At 37.9% G+C, this 17,265-nt stretch overlaps 1 protein-coding gene across 4 annotated transcripts in view; it reads left to right on the plus strand.

The window, feature by feature from the left end:
* Positions 1 to 17,265, plus strand: part of LOC101893006 (heme transporter FLVCR2) — a 146,765-nt gene that overhangs the window by 124,101 nt on the left and 5,399 nt on the right. For all 4 annotated transcript variants that reach the window (XM_059130838.1, XM_005178958.4, XM_005178960.4 and 1 more), the window contains 3 exons: positions 12,739 to 12,880; positions 12,963 to 13,159; positions 16,355 to 16,479. In XM_059130838.1, coding sequence (XP_058986821.1) covers positions 12,739 to 12,880; positions 12,963 to 13,159; positions 16,355 to 16,479 — 464 coding nt within the window. The remainder of the gene's footprint in view (positions 1 to 12,738; positions 12,881 to 12,962; positions 13,160 to 16,354; positions 16,480 to 17,265) is intronic.

The following is a 17,265-nucleotide window of genomic DNA, read 5'->3' on the forward strand; positions in this document are numbered from 1 at the left end:
AATATTAGACGTTTAGTGCACAATAAAAGGTAAATCGGACGAAGTTATATATAGGAGCTATATCCAAATCTGAACCGATCTCGATAAAATTTAGCAAATGTATTTCTGAGCTGTATTTTATATATTTCCCCAAATATTGTTGTTGCAGAGTGCATATTACGGCTGTGGAGGACAAAAATAACTCATCGGATGAATAATATATATGGGAGCTATAGCTATATCTGAACCGATTTCGATCAAATTTGGCATACTTATTTTCAGGTCTGATCGTACGTGCAAAATTCCATACTATTCGGACTGATATTACACGTTTGGTGCACAATAAAAGGCAAATCGGACGAAGATATATATGGGAGCTATAACTAAATGTTGACCAATTATCTCTAATAGGTTTGATTTGTGCAAAATTTCATCTGGATAGGGCAATAAATGCGAACTGTACTTTGTTTACATTAATACATGGACAGACAGATGGACGGACGGACATGCATAAATCGACTTAGAACGTGATTCTATGCAGATCATCAAATGGAACTATGGGTCTATCTCGTTTCCTTTTGGCTGTTACAAACAAATGCAAAAATACATAATAATAGGGTATAACAAAACAATATACCATGAACTTAAATTATGTAATTTGTTCAGATTTATCAGATCCGTTAATTTTTTGCCTGGCTACTTCCTATGTAACCCATTAAAATCGAATTTTCAATTAATCCTCAAGTGACAAGAAATAAAAACTCATCGAAAAAACACATACGTAGACAAATATGGGGAAACTTAAAAAACTTAAAATCTAAAGCATACTTTCAGGAGCTTACTTATTTGGATTGTAGATGGTATGCCAACACTTTTTCGTTATATTTCTGATCTATTTTGGCAGAAAATACTAATTATGATAATCAACGATTGTATGTCATAGAAAGGGCTTATTTATTTGGTAATTCCATTTTAACTAATAAAATCAGGCGATAGAAAATTATGGTGCCTTAGAAAATTTTTTGTGCTAAGAATAGAAATTAAAAAAGCATCTGAGTTCGGCCGGGCCGAACTTTTAATAGGAACTTAAAAATTTAAAAAAACGTGGACCTGCATACGAAATTTTTTGTCATAGGCTGTAGTACAAATTACGAATTTCAAATACGAAATTTGAAACATATCCAGTGAATAATGTCGGCAAAATCAAGAAAATACCGAATATCGGCAGGTACCGTTACATGGACGTGGACCTGCATTCGAAAATTGTTGTCATAGGCCATTACTTCCTACTTCAAGTAGGAAATTTGAAATAATTCCGGCAAATAATGTCGCTAAAATCGTAAAATACAGAATATCGGTTGGTACCGTTATATGGGGGCTATACGAAAAAGTGGAGCGGCATTGCCCATTTACGAACTTGACCTGCTGAAAAAATTTGCATGTATTAAAAATCGTAGCCTTCTATCTCGATTTGTTCGAAAGAAAGCGGATACAGAGTATATATACTTTGTAGAGAAAATCATGAATATTTCGAGGGGTTACAAACGGAATGACAAAGCTAATATGCCCTTCATAGAATGGTGGAGGGTATGAAAACATGATACTTGAAGGTGTGTTAATTCCCAAATTATACAATTTTTCTTTGGATTGTTTGAAGTCATTGAACAATATACACATGACATATGAAATGTAGATGGCGTTCAGGACATCAAAGACATCAATATCGCTATTAGTTTTGTCTAAGTAGACATTTTCGTCGATACGAATACGAATAATCAACAGCTATGGTCGAACGTAATCGAACCTAGAAATAACGAATTCCTTAAAATACGGAATTGCATAAGTAGGTAGGAAATGGCGAAGCAGAATAAATGCGACTGAAATTACCATATTACACTTTCAGAGCTGCCAAGTTTAAGTGTTGGTTAAGTGTAGATACAAACCCCCAATGCTTTCAGCATTAGTGATGCATATTTTTAGGTGTTACATTTTTTAAACAATATTTTTGAAGACTGCCAATAATATTAGCTAGGATTATTTGTGACATTTTTGCAAAGACTACACAGGCTATTGGAGTGAGTTTCCTAAGAATATTTTTGTCAACGACTATGAAGGATATTAACATGGATTTTTAGCAAAATATTTTGAAGGACTATAAATGATATTAAATGATTATATTACGAATAACACTTTTTCTAGGAAAGTCGTGAAAAATATAGAATCCACTAAAATTCACGATTATACGCCTGAAAAATATTCTGTAGAAACTTCGAGTTAAAAACCTTGAAAGTCTTTAAAACCTTTTTCTTCAAAAATTCCACGATTATATACTTGAAAGTACATTAAAAATATTTTTTGGAAATTTTGCTAATGAGTTTTTGGGAAAAAAAATGCTACACAAATCTCAAGTGTAGTCTTGAATGTCCTTCATAAATCTTTCTAAAAAAATATTTATTAAAAATTCCACAAAAAAATAACAATCTAAAATTCCTAAAAAATCCATTTTTGTGAAGACTTTGAAAAAATTATTTTTGTTTTTAAGAAATCCACGTTTTTGGAAACCGTAAAAAAATATTTAAAAATCTAATTTTTAGAGTCTTTCAAAATACGTTTCCTTAAAAAATCCACGTTTTTGGAGTCCGTGAAACCAAAAAAAAAAAAACAAACAAAGACATAAAACCATAAAATTAGGACAAAATTTATAACCGTTTAATTTTTCTATCAGGCAATAGATGGCCGGTCACAGGACAAAAATGTATTCGAAATATATTATTCCGGAATTACCAAAAAAGGTGGAAAACTGCTAAGAAAAGCTTCAGAAATGATAGATATGAGCTCAAAAACCTATTCCTGAGAATCTCCTTGTACATTGAATCGATAAAAATAAGCGAAACTTTTATACAAACGTCATGTCTTTTATATTACAACATAATGCTGTGTCGTGATATGGTGACATAACATATTTTCGTACTACCAACGTAATCTACCGAATCAAATAAAAATGTATGTCTGATCTTATTTGATTATATGTCTGTGAAGAAACGCAATGGGTTTGTGTCTTTACTGCGAAATTGATATCGGATGTCTGTCCAAACTTTGGCAGCACTGATGGTTTCACTGTCACATTTGGCAGCACTGCCCTTCTGCTTCGCCATTTTCTACCTACTTTTATGAATGTTGGTATTTGTCGCATAAAAATTGTGGTAAAAAGTCCACAATTTTAGATAAGGATGAGATAATATTTTGCGGGTGAATTGGATCACAAAAGTCTGACGTGTTTTTCTCACAAAATTTCAACGTCTATGTATGAACATATGTAGATTTTTGGTAAGCCGATTTAATATACACAAACATTGATTCCTCTTACGATTTTTTGTCTTATTTTGCAACGTTTCATTAATATCCAAAAACAATCGAACGTTGGACTTTTGACTATAATGTCTTTAACAGTAACTGGTTCAATTTTTATAATGTATAAATTGAACTAAATCGAAAATTATGAATATATTTTTGGCAAAAGTTGCAAATTGATTATAAAACACTGTTATGTACTACTAAGACTTTAAGTTTGGATTAGATAATGAATTTTTAAGATTACACAAGGTATTGCAATAAATAAGTAGTTGGGAAATGGTGAAGCAGAGCAAAAGCGTTTAAAAGTATCATATAACTCATTCAGTGCTGCCAAGATTCAGTATTGGTTGAGTGCACCTATCTACTTTAAGCGATTCAGTGAAGTATATTCTTAGGCATTACATTTTAAATAATATTTTTATGGACTATCAAGCTGTGATTATTTAAGAAAAATTTCAAAGTGTACACAGGATATCAGTGTAAGTTTCCTAAGAATATTTTTTTCAAGGACTATAAAGAATATATGTATTTCTTTAAGGATTATATAGGATGTAAGCGAAGATTTTTAAAATAACCATTTTTCAAGAAAAATACTTGAAACTATTCTGTAAAAAATCCACGAATATGGCCCTGAAAATAAAGCATTGTGGTTTTTAGGAAAAATTCCATAAAAAACCACAAGTGTAGCCTAGAATGTCCTTCAAAAATATTGTATATAAAATTAAAGATTTGCAGCCAAGGAAGGCCCGGAAATGCATATTTATTAAAAATTCCTCAAGTGTAGTTCAGAACGCCATTCAGGAATATCAAAACGATCAAAACCTAAGTTTGTGGAGCTCTTGAATAAATGTTCTATAATAAAAACCATGTTTATTAGATCCATTTTTTTAATGAATCCAAGTTTATGCGGTCCTTAAAACAACATTATTTTGGCCTATCAAAAAGAACTTTAAATAATGCACACTTATTTGCTCCTTGAAAAATATTCTTAAAAACTCCTCCTATATCCCTTGAAAAATATTTTTTAGAAAATAACTTTTAATAAAATAAGGAGTTTCCAACATTTTAGGTTAACCCAACAATTTTTTTCCAACGCAACGCCACCTATTGGCAACAAAACTCATCATAATTAAATCACTACTGCATTACTCAAATTTTAAATTCGAAGTATTCTCATACTTAACTCCATCTGTAATTTATGTTTCATTATCAAGATTAACACAACTGAGAAAAACAAGTAAATTTACATGGGTTCGTGTCTACGCTTATAGACAAATATCGGCTACATGCCTACACATTACTAACATTGAAAATTTGCAACTCTTAAAGTATAATATGACACTTTTAATGACTATTGCTCAGCTCCGCCATTTACTACCTACTGCATATGGTATTGGTTTTTTTGATATAAGATATGACGTCCATTTCACCCGTAAAATATTATTGCATCCTTATCAAAAATTGTGGACTTTTATCCTGCCCTAAAGACTAACCTCTTGGAAAAGTCAATCGTCAATAATCCTGACTTTATGTATCTCATAGCGACATATGAAAATATCTTTATCAGCTCAAAAGTTACAGAATTTTGACCTGCAAAATCAATTCTGAAATACTGTTTTTAATTTTACTCATCGGCAAATACAGCTTAAAAATTTGTTACAACTACTTTGTTTTCTTAGGAATTTAAAAGCTATCCTGAATTTTTCATATCACTCATGAAACCCAAACCTCAACAACAATTAAATATGCCTTATTTTTCCCCAGTAAATACTTACAATACCTATCGATGTTATACAACAACTTATTCAAATTTTGTCAACATCCTCAAATTGTTACATAAGTAGCATCCATCCCATTCCATTCGATTCCATCCCTCTCTGCCATCAACCGAATATGTGGCATATGAGCAGTGTTTACTTTTGTTTTTGCACAATAGGCGTGTAAGCAGTATTTGCCAAAGAGCCTTGAGCGGGAAAACTTTGGCGTTTAGGTATTATTGTTGTTTTTGCACTACAGGATGTTGTTGTGTGTCAGTGGAGGATGCCAAAACAGGATAAGTGCTGAGGGAAAATGGGAAATGAGGTTGTATAAGTGGCAGGCATAAGTGCTTGTCGACAATTATTATTTTGTAATCAGCGGTATTTTTCCTGCGGAATATTCGCCTGCTTGGCATAAATTTAAGAAATTCGTCAAGATGTTATTTTATTTTACAGCCAGGCAATAAGTAATAAACAAAACTCTTGAGGAATTGAGGAAAGGATCAATTGAGGCATTATTTTATAGGTGGTTTGTGATGATGAAATGAAAATGCGTTTTGTAAATATTTGTTATGCCATTGACACATTTTATGTCACAATTCTCAAAGTTAGGTCAGAGTATTCATTTATCTTCTTTTCAATGATTGTCACAATATTTATCGGCAATTTTGCCCTTTCTTTGCTGAGTTATGATTGATGACTGTTTCCTATTGGCCATTAATCAAAACAACCTTGAGTCCTATTCTTATTTCCAGAGATATACTAGGAACTGTATTAAATTAATGATATACAGGGTGAGATAAAAAAAAACTGCCACAAAGTCAAACGCCATAATTTTTACATTTTTTTAAAAATTTTTTGAATGAAAGCAAAAATGTCGGAAATAACATCAAATTTTAGAATAAGTTTAGATTTGTCCGAATTGGTCAGCTTTGGCACGAATTATGGCCTTCAAACGGCCAATGAGACCGTCACACGAATGTTGCTCTGCGGTATTTTGGCCCATTTCCGGCGAAGCGCTTGCTTGAGGTGATCGACACTTTGGTATTTTTTAGTGCCAACCTTGCTTTCCAAAATACTCCAGACACAATTGTCCAGCGGATTGGAGATTTTGGATCCGGAGATTTTGGTGGCCATTGAGCGCTGGAAATGAAGCGAGGTACCTCATTTTGTAACCATTCTTGGGTGGCGCGTGCTGAGTGCGATGGTGCTGAGTCCTGTTGGAATGTCAAAGGTCAGCGGGCAAAATATTTGCCTGCCCAAGGCTTTAATACACCCTCCAGAATATTTTCACGATAATATTCGGTATTTATTCTGATGCCACAATCGATTAATACGAGCAGAGAGCTACCATCGGCTGTTATGGCGGCCCACACCACCACCATGGCCAGCGATTAAGTTCTAGTGGCCAAATTTTAGAATAACTTTAGATTTGTTCGAATTGGTCACCTTTGGCACGAATTATGGCCATCAAACGGCCAAAGAAACTGCGAAGGGGTTGCTTGAGGTGATCGACACTTTGGTATTTTTTAGTGCCAACCTTGCTTTCCAAAATACTCCAGACACAATAGTCCAACGGTTTGGTATCCGGAGATGTTGGTGGCCATTGTGCGCTGGAAATTAAGCGAGGAACCTCATTTTGTAACCATTCTTGGGTGGCGCGTGCTGAGTGCAATGGTCGATGGATGGAATGTCCAAGGTCTGCGGCCAAAATGTTCGCATGCCCAAGGCTTTAATACACCCTTCAGAATATTTTCGCGATAATATTCGGCATTTATTCTGATGCCACGGACGATTAATACAAGCGGAGAGCGACCATGGGCTGTTATGGCGGCCCACACCATGGCCGGCGTTTGACTTTTGGTGGCCAACCGAAGGTGCACATTTTCAGCTGACCTCTTTGGCAAGTAAACACGATCATTTTGTTTGCTGGATACCGAACAAACTGCTGGACAACGAATGTTTTCTCATCAGAGAAAACCAAATTCGTCTGTTCACCACTTTTGGCCAAGCGAAGCAACTCTTTAGCTCTTTTGAGTCTATTTTCTTCCTGTTGCGGTGTAAGTTCTTCCACTTTTTGGAATTTCAATGGCTTTACCCCGAGCTCATTTTTCAATATTTGCCGAATGGAATATTGCGATATGTTCAGCTCACGAGCCATTTTTCGGCAACTGCGACGCAGGTTTCGATCAAGAAGCTTCTTTACTTTTCAAACCATTTCTGCTGATGTTGCTGTTTTCTTCCGTCCACTTCCTTGACGTCGGGCTACGCTACCAGTATCACGGTAACGAGCGATGGTACGAGTCACAAAATATTTATTCAAATTAAAATGTTGGAGTACCCTAAGGATAGCCACTTGTGGTTTTCCGGCCAAATATAAAGAAATGATACTATCACGCTTGAATTCCATCGCGAATAACTTTTTGTCTGAAAAATTCTCACCAAAATGCTTTTGTACGCTTGTAAACAATATAATGAGCTATCACTGGAATAATTTTAACAGCTGTCGGACGAGTGGCTTAGAAATGATAGCAGTCTGAAGTTGGTTGCAGTTTTTTTCATCTCACCCTGTATCCTATTAATATGACAATTGTGAGTTAATTAAGGCCCACATAGAAGATAATGACCTTGTCTAAAATTTCTTATGCCACAGAAACTTATGTTTGTGTTTGAAATTTAAATAAATTGAGCGACTCCACCGAACAAACATTCAAGTATGTGCTGCCTGCCTCCTTTCCACATGTCGTCGTATAGAACAATTCAAGGTTTTATTCCAACATTTGCCTACCACCCTTCATCGTCTACTCCTCCTCCTCCTCATACATTTTGTCATCCATTGGAGAAAGACAATTTCTAATTAACTCAAACACTTAAAACAATGGCGGATAATTTATGTTTATTCCCATTTATGTTCATTACATGTGTGTGGACGTGCTCAGCGAGTCTCGGTGCCGTTATTATTCCCTGCACAGGATATTTGTTGTCATTAGTCTGTTCATTGGCATTTTGTTTTGTTCGCCGTTCTTTTTTTTTTTTTTTTTGTGTTAAGTCTCTAAATGTCGTTTAAAAAACTGTGAAAAATATAGAATAGAACAATTTCAGATCCTCCCACGAACACACACAACATTTGTTGGCATTTAATCCTGCAGAATATTAACGAAAATGTGGGAGAAGGATTTTTTTCGGAATCAGTTTTAAGCCATTCAAATCATCAACAAACAAAAGTGCCACCCATTGAGATAAACGTACATATGTTTGTAGTTATGTACATACATGGCGGGACATATATGCCTAGATATGTGGAGAAAAAAATTATTCATGGAAGTGGGTAAAAGATTACTCCATGGCAATGGATACAAGATTAAGACAAGAATGAAAAAATTGTATCCAGATAAGTGGCTAGAAGATTTGCCCGCGATGGTGGATAAGGGATTGATCGGCCTAAGTGGAAAAAAAATTAAAAAAATCCCAAAATTTAGAGATGAAAAAATATTCGAAAAACCCCCAACTCTTCAGATTGTCCAAAAACTTCCTTTTCCGGCCAGTGTCCATTTTGACCGGTTTAACTATTTATATTTGCTAGCCTGTCGAACTACTCACCTAAACTGTCTGAGGAAAACACAACCTCTCCTAGTTCTCTTCTTGCCGATATTATAGACGATATAAATTCCCTGGAGAGGATTATTTTAGCTCGTCAAAAAACGGTTGCTCGTCTGTGAGAGACTCTCCCTCCGATAGATCCACTATGAGAAACTCTCCCTGTGACAGCTCGATTATGAAAGAGACTCCCTGTGGCAGATCGGCTGTAAGAGCCTCTCCCTGTGACATCTCTACTATGAGAGACTTTCCTTGTGACAGCTCCACTATGAGAAACTCTCACTGTGAATGCTCGACTATGAGAGACTCGACTATGACAGACTCTCCCTATGACAGCTCGACTATGAGAGACTCTCCCTATGACAGCTCGACTATGAGTGACTCTCCCTATGACAGCTCGACTATGAGTGACTCTCCTCGCAACAGCTTGACTATAAGGTACTCTCCCTGTGACAGCTCGACTATAAAAAACTCCCACTCGTTTTCCAAGGCTTCTGCATCTCTCCTGCCTTGTCTTAACTTTTAAGGCTCTCATAGCCTCGTTTGTAAGGACTACCTTTGTCTTGACTACAGATACGACCATCAGCTCGTCTCTGAAAGACGACCATCAACTCGTCTCTGAAAGACGACCATCAGCTCATATCTAAAAGACGACAGCTCGTCTCTAGAAGACTCCCTGGCCACCAGCTCGTCTCTATAAAGACTCCCTGGCCACCAGCTCGTCTCTATAAAGACTCCCTGGCCACCAGCTCGTCTCTATAAAGACTCCCTGGCCACCAGCTCGTCTCTATAAAGACTCCCTGGCCACCAGCTCGTCTCTATAAAGACTCCCTGGCCACCAGCTCGTCTCTATAAAGACTCCCTGGCCACCAGCTCGTCTCTATAAAGACTCCCTGGCCACCAGCTCGTCTCTATAAAGACTCCCTGGCCACCAGCTCGTCTCTATAAAGACTCCCTGGCCTCCAACTCGTCGATATAAAGTCTCCCTGGCCTGCAACTCGTCTATTTAAAGACTCCCTGGCCTCCAGCTCGTCTATTTAAAGACTCCCTGGCCTCCAGCTCGTCTATTTAAAGACTCCCTGGCCTCCAGCTCGTCTATTTAAAGACTCCCTGGCCTCCAGCTCGTCTATAAGGACTCCCTGGCCACCAGCTCGTCTGTAAAGACTCCCTGGCCTTCAGCTCGCCTATAAAGACTCCCTGGCCTTCAGCTCGCCTATAAAGACTCCCTGGCCTCCAGCTCGTCTATAAGGACTCCCTGGCCTCCAGCTCGTCTATAAGGACTCCCTGGCCTCCAGCTCGTCTATAAGGACTCCCTGGCCTCCAGCTCGTCTATAAAGACTCCCTGGCCTCCAGCTCGTCTATAAAGACTCCCTGGGCACCAGCTCGTCTATAAAGACTCCCTGGCCTTCAGCTGGTATTTAAAGACTTGCTGGCCACCAGTTCGTCTTTAAAGACTCCCCGGGCCACCAGCTCGTCTATAAAGATTTTCTGGCCACCATCTCGTCTATAAAGATCTGTAAAATCACTTTATTTTTTAAAACTTCCTCATATGCAGGGTCTCCCCCTTTGGTTCGTTTTTCATTTTTTTCCGAATCTTAACTCCCCAAAAATCTTTATAAATTTTTCAAATGAAAATTGCCCTCTGCTTGTGGTGCTAATAAATAAATTTATAGGTTCCTTATCTCGTCAGGGCAGCAAATGATGCTGCCTCTGGCCTGCATTACTTCTAAGAATTTCCCATAGAAAAAAAGTAGTTTTTGTTCACTTTCACCGCATCACAGGCAACTGACCACCAGTACATCAGTGTCAAATGGAATCCTTTGGCCAGTTTACTATTTTCTTTTTATCAGTTTCTTTTTTTCTTCTTTGCCACCAACTTAGCTCATTTTTTACGAGAGTATTTCCAGTCGGACTAGCACTTTGGGCCATTATTCTTTATGAACTGTGACTATCGGGAAATGTGTCACTCATGTGCCCCCAACAATTTGCCAAACTATAAAACTGTCATTTTTTACAATGCACTATGGGTAAAAAGCATGATTTTTTGGCATAAAGTCATTTTTTTTTGGTTTCATATTTTGAAATTTAACTGATTTCCTAAATGTAGATACCCATATTAGAAAAAAAAATGTTTAATATCAATACAGGTGGCAACCCTTTTTTGCTGGCGAGCTTTTAAAGTCAGCTGTTTGAAAGTCACTTTGTTTTGGTACAACTGGCGGTAAAGATCAGCTAAGTTCAAGTGCTTCTGATTTGACAAAATTGAAAAAAAATAAAATGTGTAATTATGGAAAACGTTAGTGCAGGTATGTAAAATTAAGACGAGGTGCCCTTTTTGTCATAATTGTCTGTTGTTGTAATACTGTGAAATGTTTCGTTTATGTATAGCTTTATATAAAATCTATAAATTGTAGTTGTGTTCCGTGGAGTGTAACTTGTGAATGGCAAAGCATTGCAAAAAGGTATAAATGCCAAGTTATTAACAAAAGTGTGTTAATTAATGAGTAACTAGCCTTTTTTGTTCTATTTTGTGCCAACACGTGTTTTGCAGATAAACACGTGTTTGCCCACGCAGCGCTTATTGAAATTTGGAGCAGCAACAATCGCTCAGAAGATGCACTAGTAAAATATGTGGTACAGAATATCAACAATATCACTTTAAATGAAGACCAAATGCGTTTGATATCAAAACAAGTTAAAAATTTTGTAAATTATATAAAAAAGCATTTGCCAAAGTGTAACCGTAAACTAGAGCGATTTAAAACTAAACATTCAAAATGGTTTAGCAAAAGTATAATTATAGTAATGAATGAGCAATATGTTTCCCCATATATGTTTCATCTTGGGAGAATAAAAAATGTATACAAAACAAATTTCACTTCAATAGCTTCATAAACAAAAAATCGGCTATATAGCAGCTATATGAAATAGTGCCCCAAATCATATGAAAATTGGTAGGTCATCTTGGGGGCATAAAAAATGAATACAAACCAAATTTCAATTCAATAGCTTCATAAACAAAAAAGTTGGGTCAAATCGGCCAGATCGGCTATATAGCAGCTATATGAAATAGTGCCCCAAATCATATGAAAATTCGTAGGGCATCTTGGGGGGCGTAAAAAATGAATACAAACCAAATTTCAATTCAATAGCTTCATAAACAAAAAAGTTGGGTGAAATCGGCCAGATCGGCTATATAGCAGCTATATGAAGTAGTGCCCCAAATCATATGAAAATTGGTAGGTCATCTTGGGGGCATAAAAAATGAATACAAACCAAATTTCAATTCAATAGCTTTATAAACAAAAAAAATTGAGTGAAATCGGCCAGATCGGCTATATAGCAGCTATATGAAATAGTGCCCCAAATCATATGAAAATTCGTAAGTCATCTTTGGGGTATAAAAAATTAATACAAACCAAATTTCACTTCAATAGCTTCATAAACAAAAAAGTTGGGTCAAATCGGCCAGATCGGCTATATAGCAGCTATATGAAATAGTGCCCCAAATCATATGAAAATTGGTAGGTCATCTTGGAAGCATAAAAAATGCATACAAACCAAATTTCAATTCCATAGCTTTGAAATTAGAGTTTATGCCAAAATAAACGTAAAAAAACCCATAGTGCAATGGCTCAATGAACATTAGAGCGAGAACATGTTCGCAAAAAAAAAAAAGAAATGGATAACAGGACAAAAAGTAAAAGTACGAAACACGGAAGTCTGTAACAGCACTGGGTGGAATGCGTTTTAAGGGAGATGGAGGAGAGGGGGTGGGGAACTATAACGCATTTTGTAGCGTAAAAGGGAGGAGGGAAAAAATAGCATGCCATGAAACTGCAGCCAAGCCATAAAACAGTCAACAGTTTTTAATCCACACTCACATCACTGGTTTTGAGTGGGAGAGTAGGAGAAAGAGCCAGCAGCCTTTGGCATTTTGTTTGTTGTTATTTTTGGTGCCAAAATTATGGCTTTTATGGCCACATTTATCCAAAACGAAGGACAATTTTTAATTATTCCCTATTTGTATTTTCTCTTTGTATCTCTCCAGCTGGGCGTTGCTTTGGGTTTTGTGCTGCCTCCTATGCTGGTGGCAAACAATGAAGATCAAGATATGGTTGGTCACGATTTGCAATGGATGTTCAATTATGTGGCTGGCGTAACAACCGTTCTGGCCATTTTAATGGTGCTGTGTAAGTGTGGATGTGGAAATTTCCAACCAAATGTTTAAACATTGTCTAACCACCAAATTGTTTTTATTTGTGTTTTTTGCAGTTTTCCAAGATAAACCACCCACCCCGCCCTCAGCTGCCCAAAAGGTGGCCTTGCCTGGCTCTATTGAAGCACAAAATCAAGTCTCCTTTAAGACTTCGTTAAAGAATTTAATGCTGAACCGCAACTATATTCTGCTGCTCATCTCATATGGCATGAATGTGGGAGTGTTCTATGCCATATCAACGCTATTGAATCCGGTGAGTTTCTTCGGTTTTATACCCTCCACCATGGTATGGAGGATATATTAAGTTTGTCATTCCGTTTGTAACTCCTCGAAATATACATTTTAGACCCCCACAAAATATATATATTCTTGATCAGCATAAAATTCTATGTCGATTTAGCGATGTCCGTCCGCCTGTCCGTCTATCCGTCTTTGGAATCACTCTAGCTTCCGAACAAAATGACGTAGGTTGATAAAATTTTACTCAAATGTGTATTATGTCTGCAGGACTTTTGGTATTGAAAATGGGTCATGTAGGTCCACGTCTTCGTATAGCCCCCATATAACAGTACCTCCCGATATTCGCTATTTTGGTGATTTAAGCGACATTATTTACCGGAATTGTTTCAAATTTGGTATTTGAAGTTCGTAATGGATACTACCTCCTACGACAGAAAATGAGCCATGCAGGTTCACGTCTTCGTATAGCCCCCATATAACGGTACCTCCCGATATTCGGTATTCTGATGATTTTAGCGACATTATTTGCCGAAATTGTTTCAAATTTCCCATTTGAAATTCGTAATGGATACTACCGCCTATGACAGAAAATTGTCCTGGCCTTCAGCTCGCCTATAAAAAGTCTCACTGGCCTTCAGCCCGTCTATATATAGACTCCCTGGCTTTCAGCTCTTCTATATAAAGACTCCCTGGGCACCAGCTCGTCTATATAAAGACTCCCCGGGCCACAAGCTGGTCTATAAAGACTCCCTGGCCTTCAGCTCGTCTATATAAAGAATCCCTGGCCTTCAACTCGTCTATAAAGACTCCCTGGCCTTCAGTTCGTCTATATAAAGACTTCAACTGAGTCTATAAAGTCTAACCGGCCTTCAGCTCTTCTAAAAAAAACTCACTGGCCCCTCAGATCGTCTATAAAGACTCCCTGGCTTTCAGCTCGTCTATAAAGACTCCCTGGCCCCCAGCTCGTCTATAAAGACTCCCTGGCCCCCAGCTCGTCTAAATAAAGACTCCCTGGCCACCAGCTGGTCTATAAAGACTCCCTGGCCACCAGCTGGTCTATAAAGATTCCCTGGCCACCAGCTGGTCTATAAAGACTTCCTGGCCACCAGCTCGTCTATAAAGACTCCCTGGCCTTCAGCTCGTCTATAAAGACTCCCTGAACTTCAGGTCGTCTATATAAAGACTACCTGGCCACCAGCTGGTCTATAGAGACTCCCTGGCTACCAGCTGGTCTTTAAAGACTTCCTGGCCACCAGCTCGTCTATAAAGACTCCCTGGCATTCAGCTCTTCTATATAAAGACTTCAACTGAGTCTATAAAATCTACCTGGCCTTCAGCTCTTCTAAAAAAACTCCCCGGCCCCTCAGATCGTCTATAAAGACTCCCTGGCCTTCAGCTCGTCTATAAAGACTCCCTGGCCCCCAGCTCGTCTAAATAAAGACTCCCTGGCCACCAGCTGGTCTATAAAGACTCCCTGGCCACCAGCTGGTCTATAAAGATTCCCTGGCCACCAGCTGGTCTATAAAGACTTCCTGGCCACCAGCTCGTCTATAAAGACTCCCTGGCCTTCAGCTCGTCTATAAAGACTCCCTGGCTTTCAGCTCTTCTATATAAAGACTCCCTGGGCACCAGCTCGTCTATATAAAGACTCCCCGGGCCACAAGCTGGTCTATAAAGACTCCCTGGCCTTCAGCTCGTCTATATAAAGAATCCCTGGCCTTCAACTCGTCTATAAAGACTCCCTGGCCTTCAGTTCGTCTATATAAAGACTTCAACTGAGTCTATAAAGTCTAACCGGCCTTCAGCTCTTCTAAAAAAAACTCACTGGCCCCTCAGATCGTCTATAAAGACTCCCTGGCTTTCAGCTCGTCTATAAAGACTCCCTGGCCCCCAGCTCGTCTAAATAAAGACTCCCTGGCCACCAGCTGGTCTATAAAGACTCCCTGGCCACCAGCTGGTCTATAAAGATTCCCTGGCCACCAGCTGGTCTATAAAGACTTCCTGGCCACCAGCTCGTCTATAAAGACTCCCTGGCCTTCAGCTCGTCTATAAAGACTCCCTGAACTTCAGGTCGTCTATATAAAGACTACCTGGCCACCAGCTGGTCTATAGAGACTCCCTGGCTACCAGCTGGTCTTTAAAGACTTCCTGGCCACCAGCTCGTCTATAAAGACTCCCTGGCATTCAGCTCTTCTATATAAAGACTTCAACTGAGTCTATAAAATCTACCTGGCCTTCAGCTCTTCTAAAAAAACTCCCCGGCCCCTCAGATCGTCTATAAAGACTCCCTGGCCTTCAGCTCGTCTATAAAGACTCCATGGCCTTCAGCTCGTCTATAAAGACTCCCTAGCCTTCAACTCGTCTATATAAAGACTCCCTTGGCACCAGTTCGTCTACATAAAGACTCCCTTGGCACCAGTTCGTCTATATAAAGACTCCCCGGGCCACAAGCTGGTCTATAAAGTCTCCCTGGTCGTCTATAAAAGTCTCCCTGACCGCCAGCTCGTCTATATAAAGACTCCCTGGCCTTCAGCTCGTCTGTAAAGAGACGTCCTGACCCGCAGAGACTCCCTGGCCACCAGCTCGTCTATAAAGATCTGTAAAATCTCGTTATTTTTTAAAACTTCCTCTTAGGCAGGGTCTTCCTGTTGTTTCATTTTTAAAAGTTTCCATCGTTAAAACGTCAAAATACTCCCTCTGTTTTAAACTCCGCATTTGAAGTTCGCAATGGATGCTACAGCCTATGCCAGAAAATTGTCTGTGCAGGTCAACGTTTTATAACCCCCATAGTACCTCCCTATATTCGGTATTTCGATGATTTTAGGTACATTATAAACAGGTTTTTTTCAAGTTTCGCATTTGAATATTGTAATAACTTGTAACAAAAGTTGCCTATGCAGGTCCACGTCGTATAGTACCTAATATACGACTACATTCGGTATTTTTAGAATTTTAACAGAATTTTCCATGGATTTTATTTTTTTAAAATTGCCTAATCTGTACCAAATGGGGGAGTGTATTCAAAGTTCGGCCCGGCCGAACTTACAGCTTTTTTACTTGTTTTTTTTTTTTTTTGGAATCTCAAGGACAAATCCTAAGGTTTACTTGAAGAATAACACTTTTTCTTGAACAAACTTCTTACTGATGACCACATTTTCTTTTCTATGTTTTACCTCTATTTTGGTGTTGCTGTTGTTGTTGGCTGTAGGTGGTGCTCAAATATTATCCCGGCCATGAAGTGGATACTGGCCGCATTGGCCTGGCCATTGTCTTATCCGGCATGTTGGGTTCAGTTGTTTCGGGCATTGTTTTGGATAAATCTCATAAATTCAAGTAAGTACTAAAATGTTTTTAATGTTCTTTGGGTTTTTTTTGGGGAAAGGAAGGAAATCGAAAAGAAAATGCAAACCTCTAAAAAGGAATAATATTCATGTTTCTAGCCACAATAAATAACCATTAAATGTTGGAGAGGTTGCTTCCCGCCATGTTGTAATGTTTACACCCACTGATCTGACATTAAATGATATATTTAAATAACCTGGACGTATAATTTATTTTGTTTATTTTTCACTCATAATATTAATCATACGCTCCACAAACCCATCCTAAGAATAATAAATTGTGGGAAATAGTTTTTCTAAACCGTTTTTTTTTTTCATATTTTTTTTAAATGTCCTCCGCCATTGGCAATGAATTTCCTGACAGAAAAAAATGGAAAGAAAATAAAAATAATTCCCATTAATAATACAAATCAAATGCTGCAACAGCATTTTTGCACCGACCATCCAACCGACCTGTCATCGACCAGATGCTAACCATGTTTATTGCAATAACCCGTCTGTTTGCATTATAACATCGAAGAAGAAGAGAAAAAAAATTGAATTATTGTTTATTATTTTATGGACAATATTTTTTTTTTACATTGCAATAGGTTATGGTGTTGCCTGCGAGGGTGGTTGCATAAAGGATGGGTGTAATTGTTTTCAACATCAATAATATTATTCCTCCTTAAAATTATAGGCTTCAGGATTGAACCTTCTTAAGGTCGTGTTGCGGACTTCTAGCCAAGATCAGGAGTGGTATTTCTATAAAAACTATGTCGACTCATATATGTCCAAC

The sequence above is a fragment of the Musca domestica genome, unplaced genomic scaffold (genome assembly GCF_030504385.1).
Source record: "Musca domestica strain aabys unplaced genomic scaffold, Musca_domestica.polishedcontigs.V.1.1 8, whole genome shotgun sequence".
NCBI lineage: Eukaryota > Metazoa > Arthropoda > Insecta > Diptera > Muscidae > Musca > Musca domestica.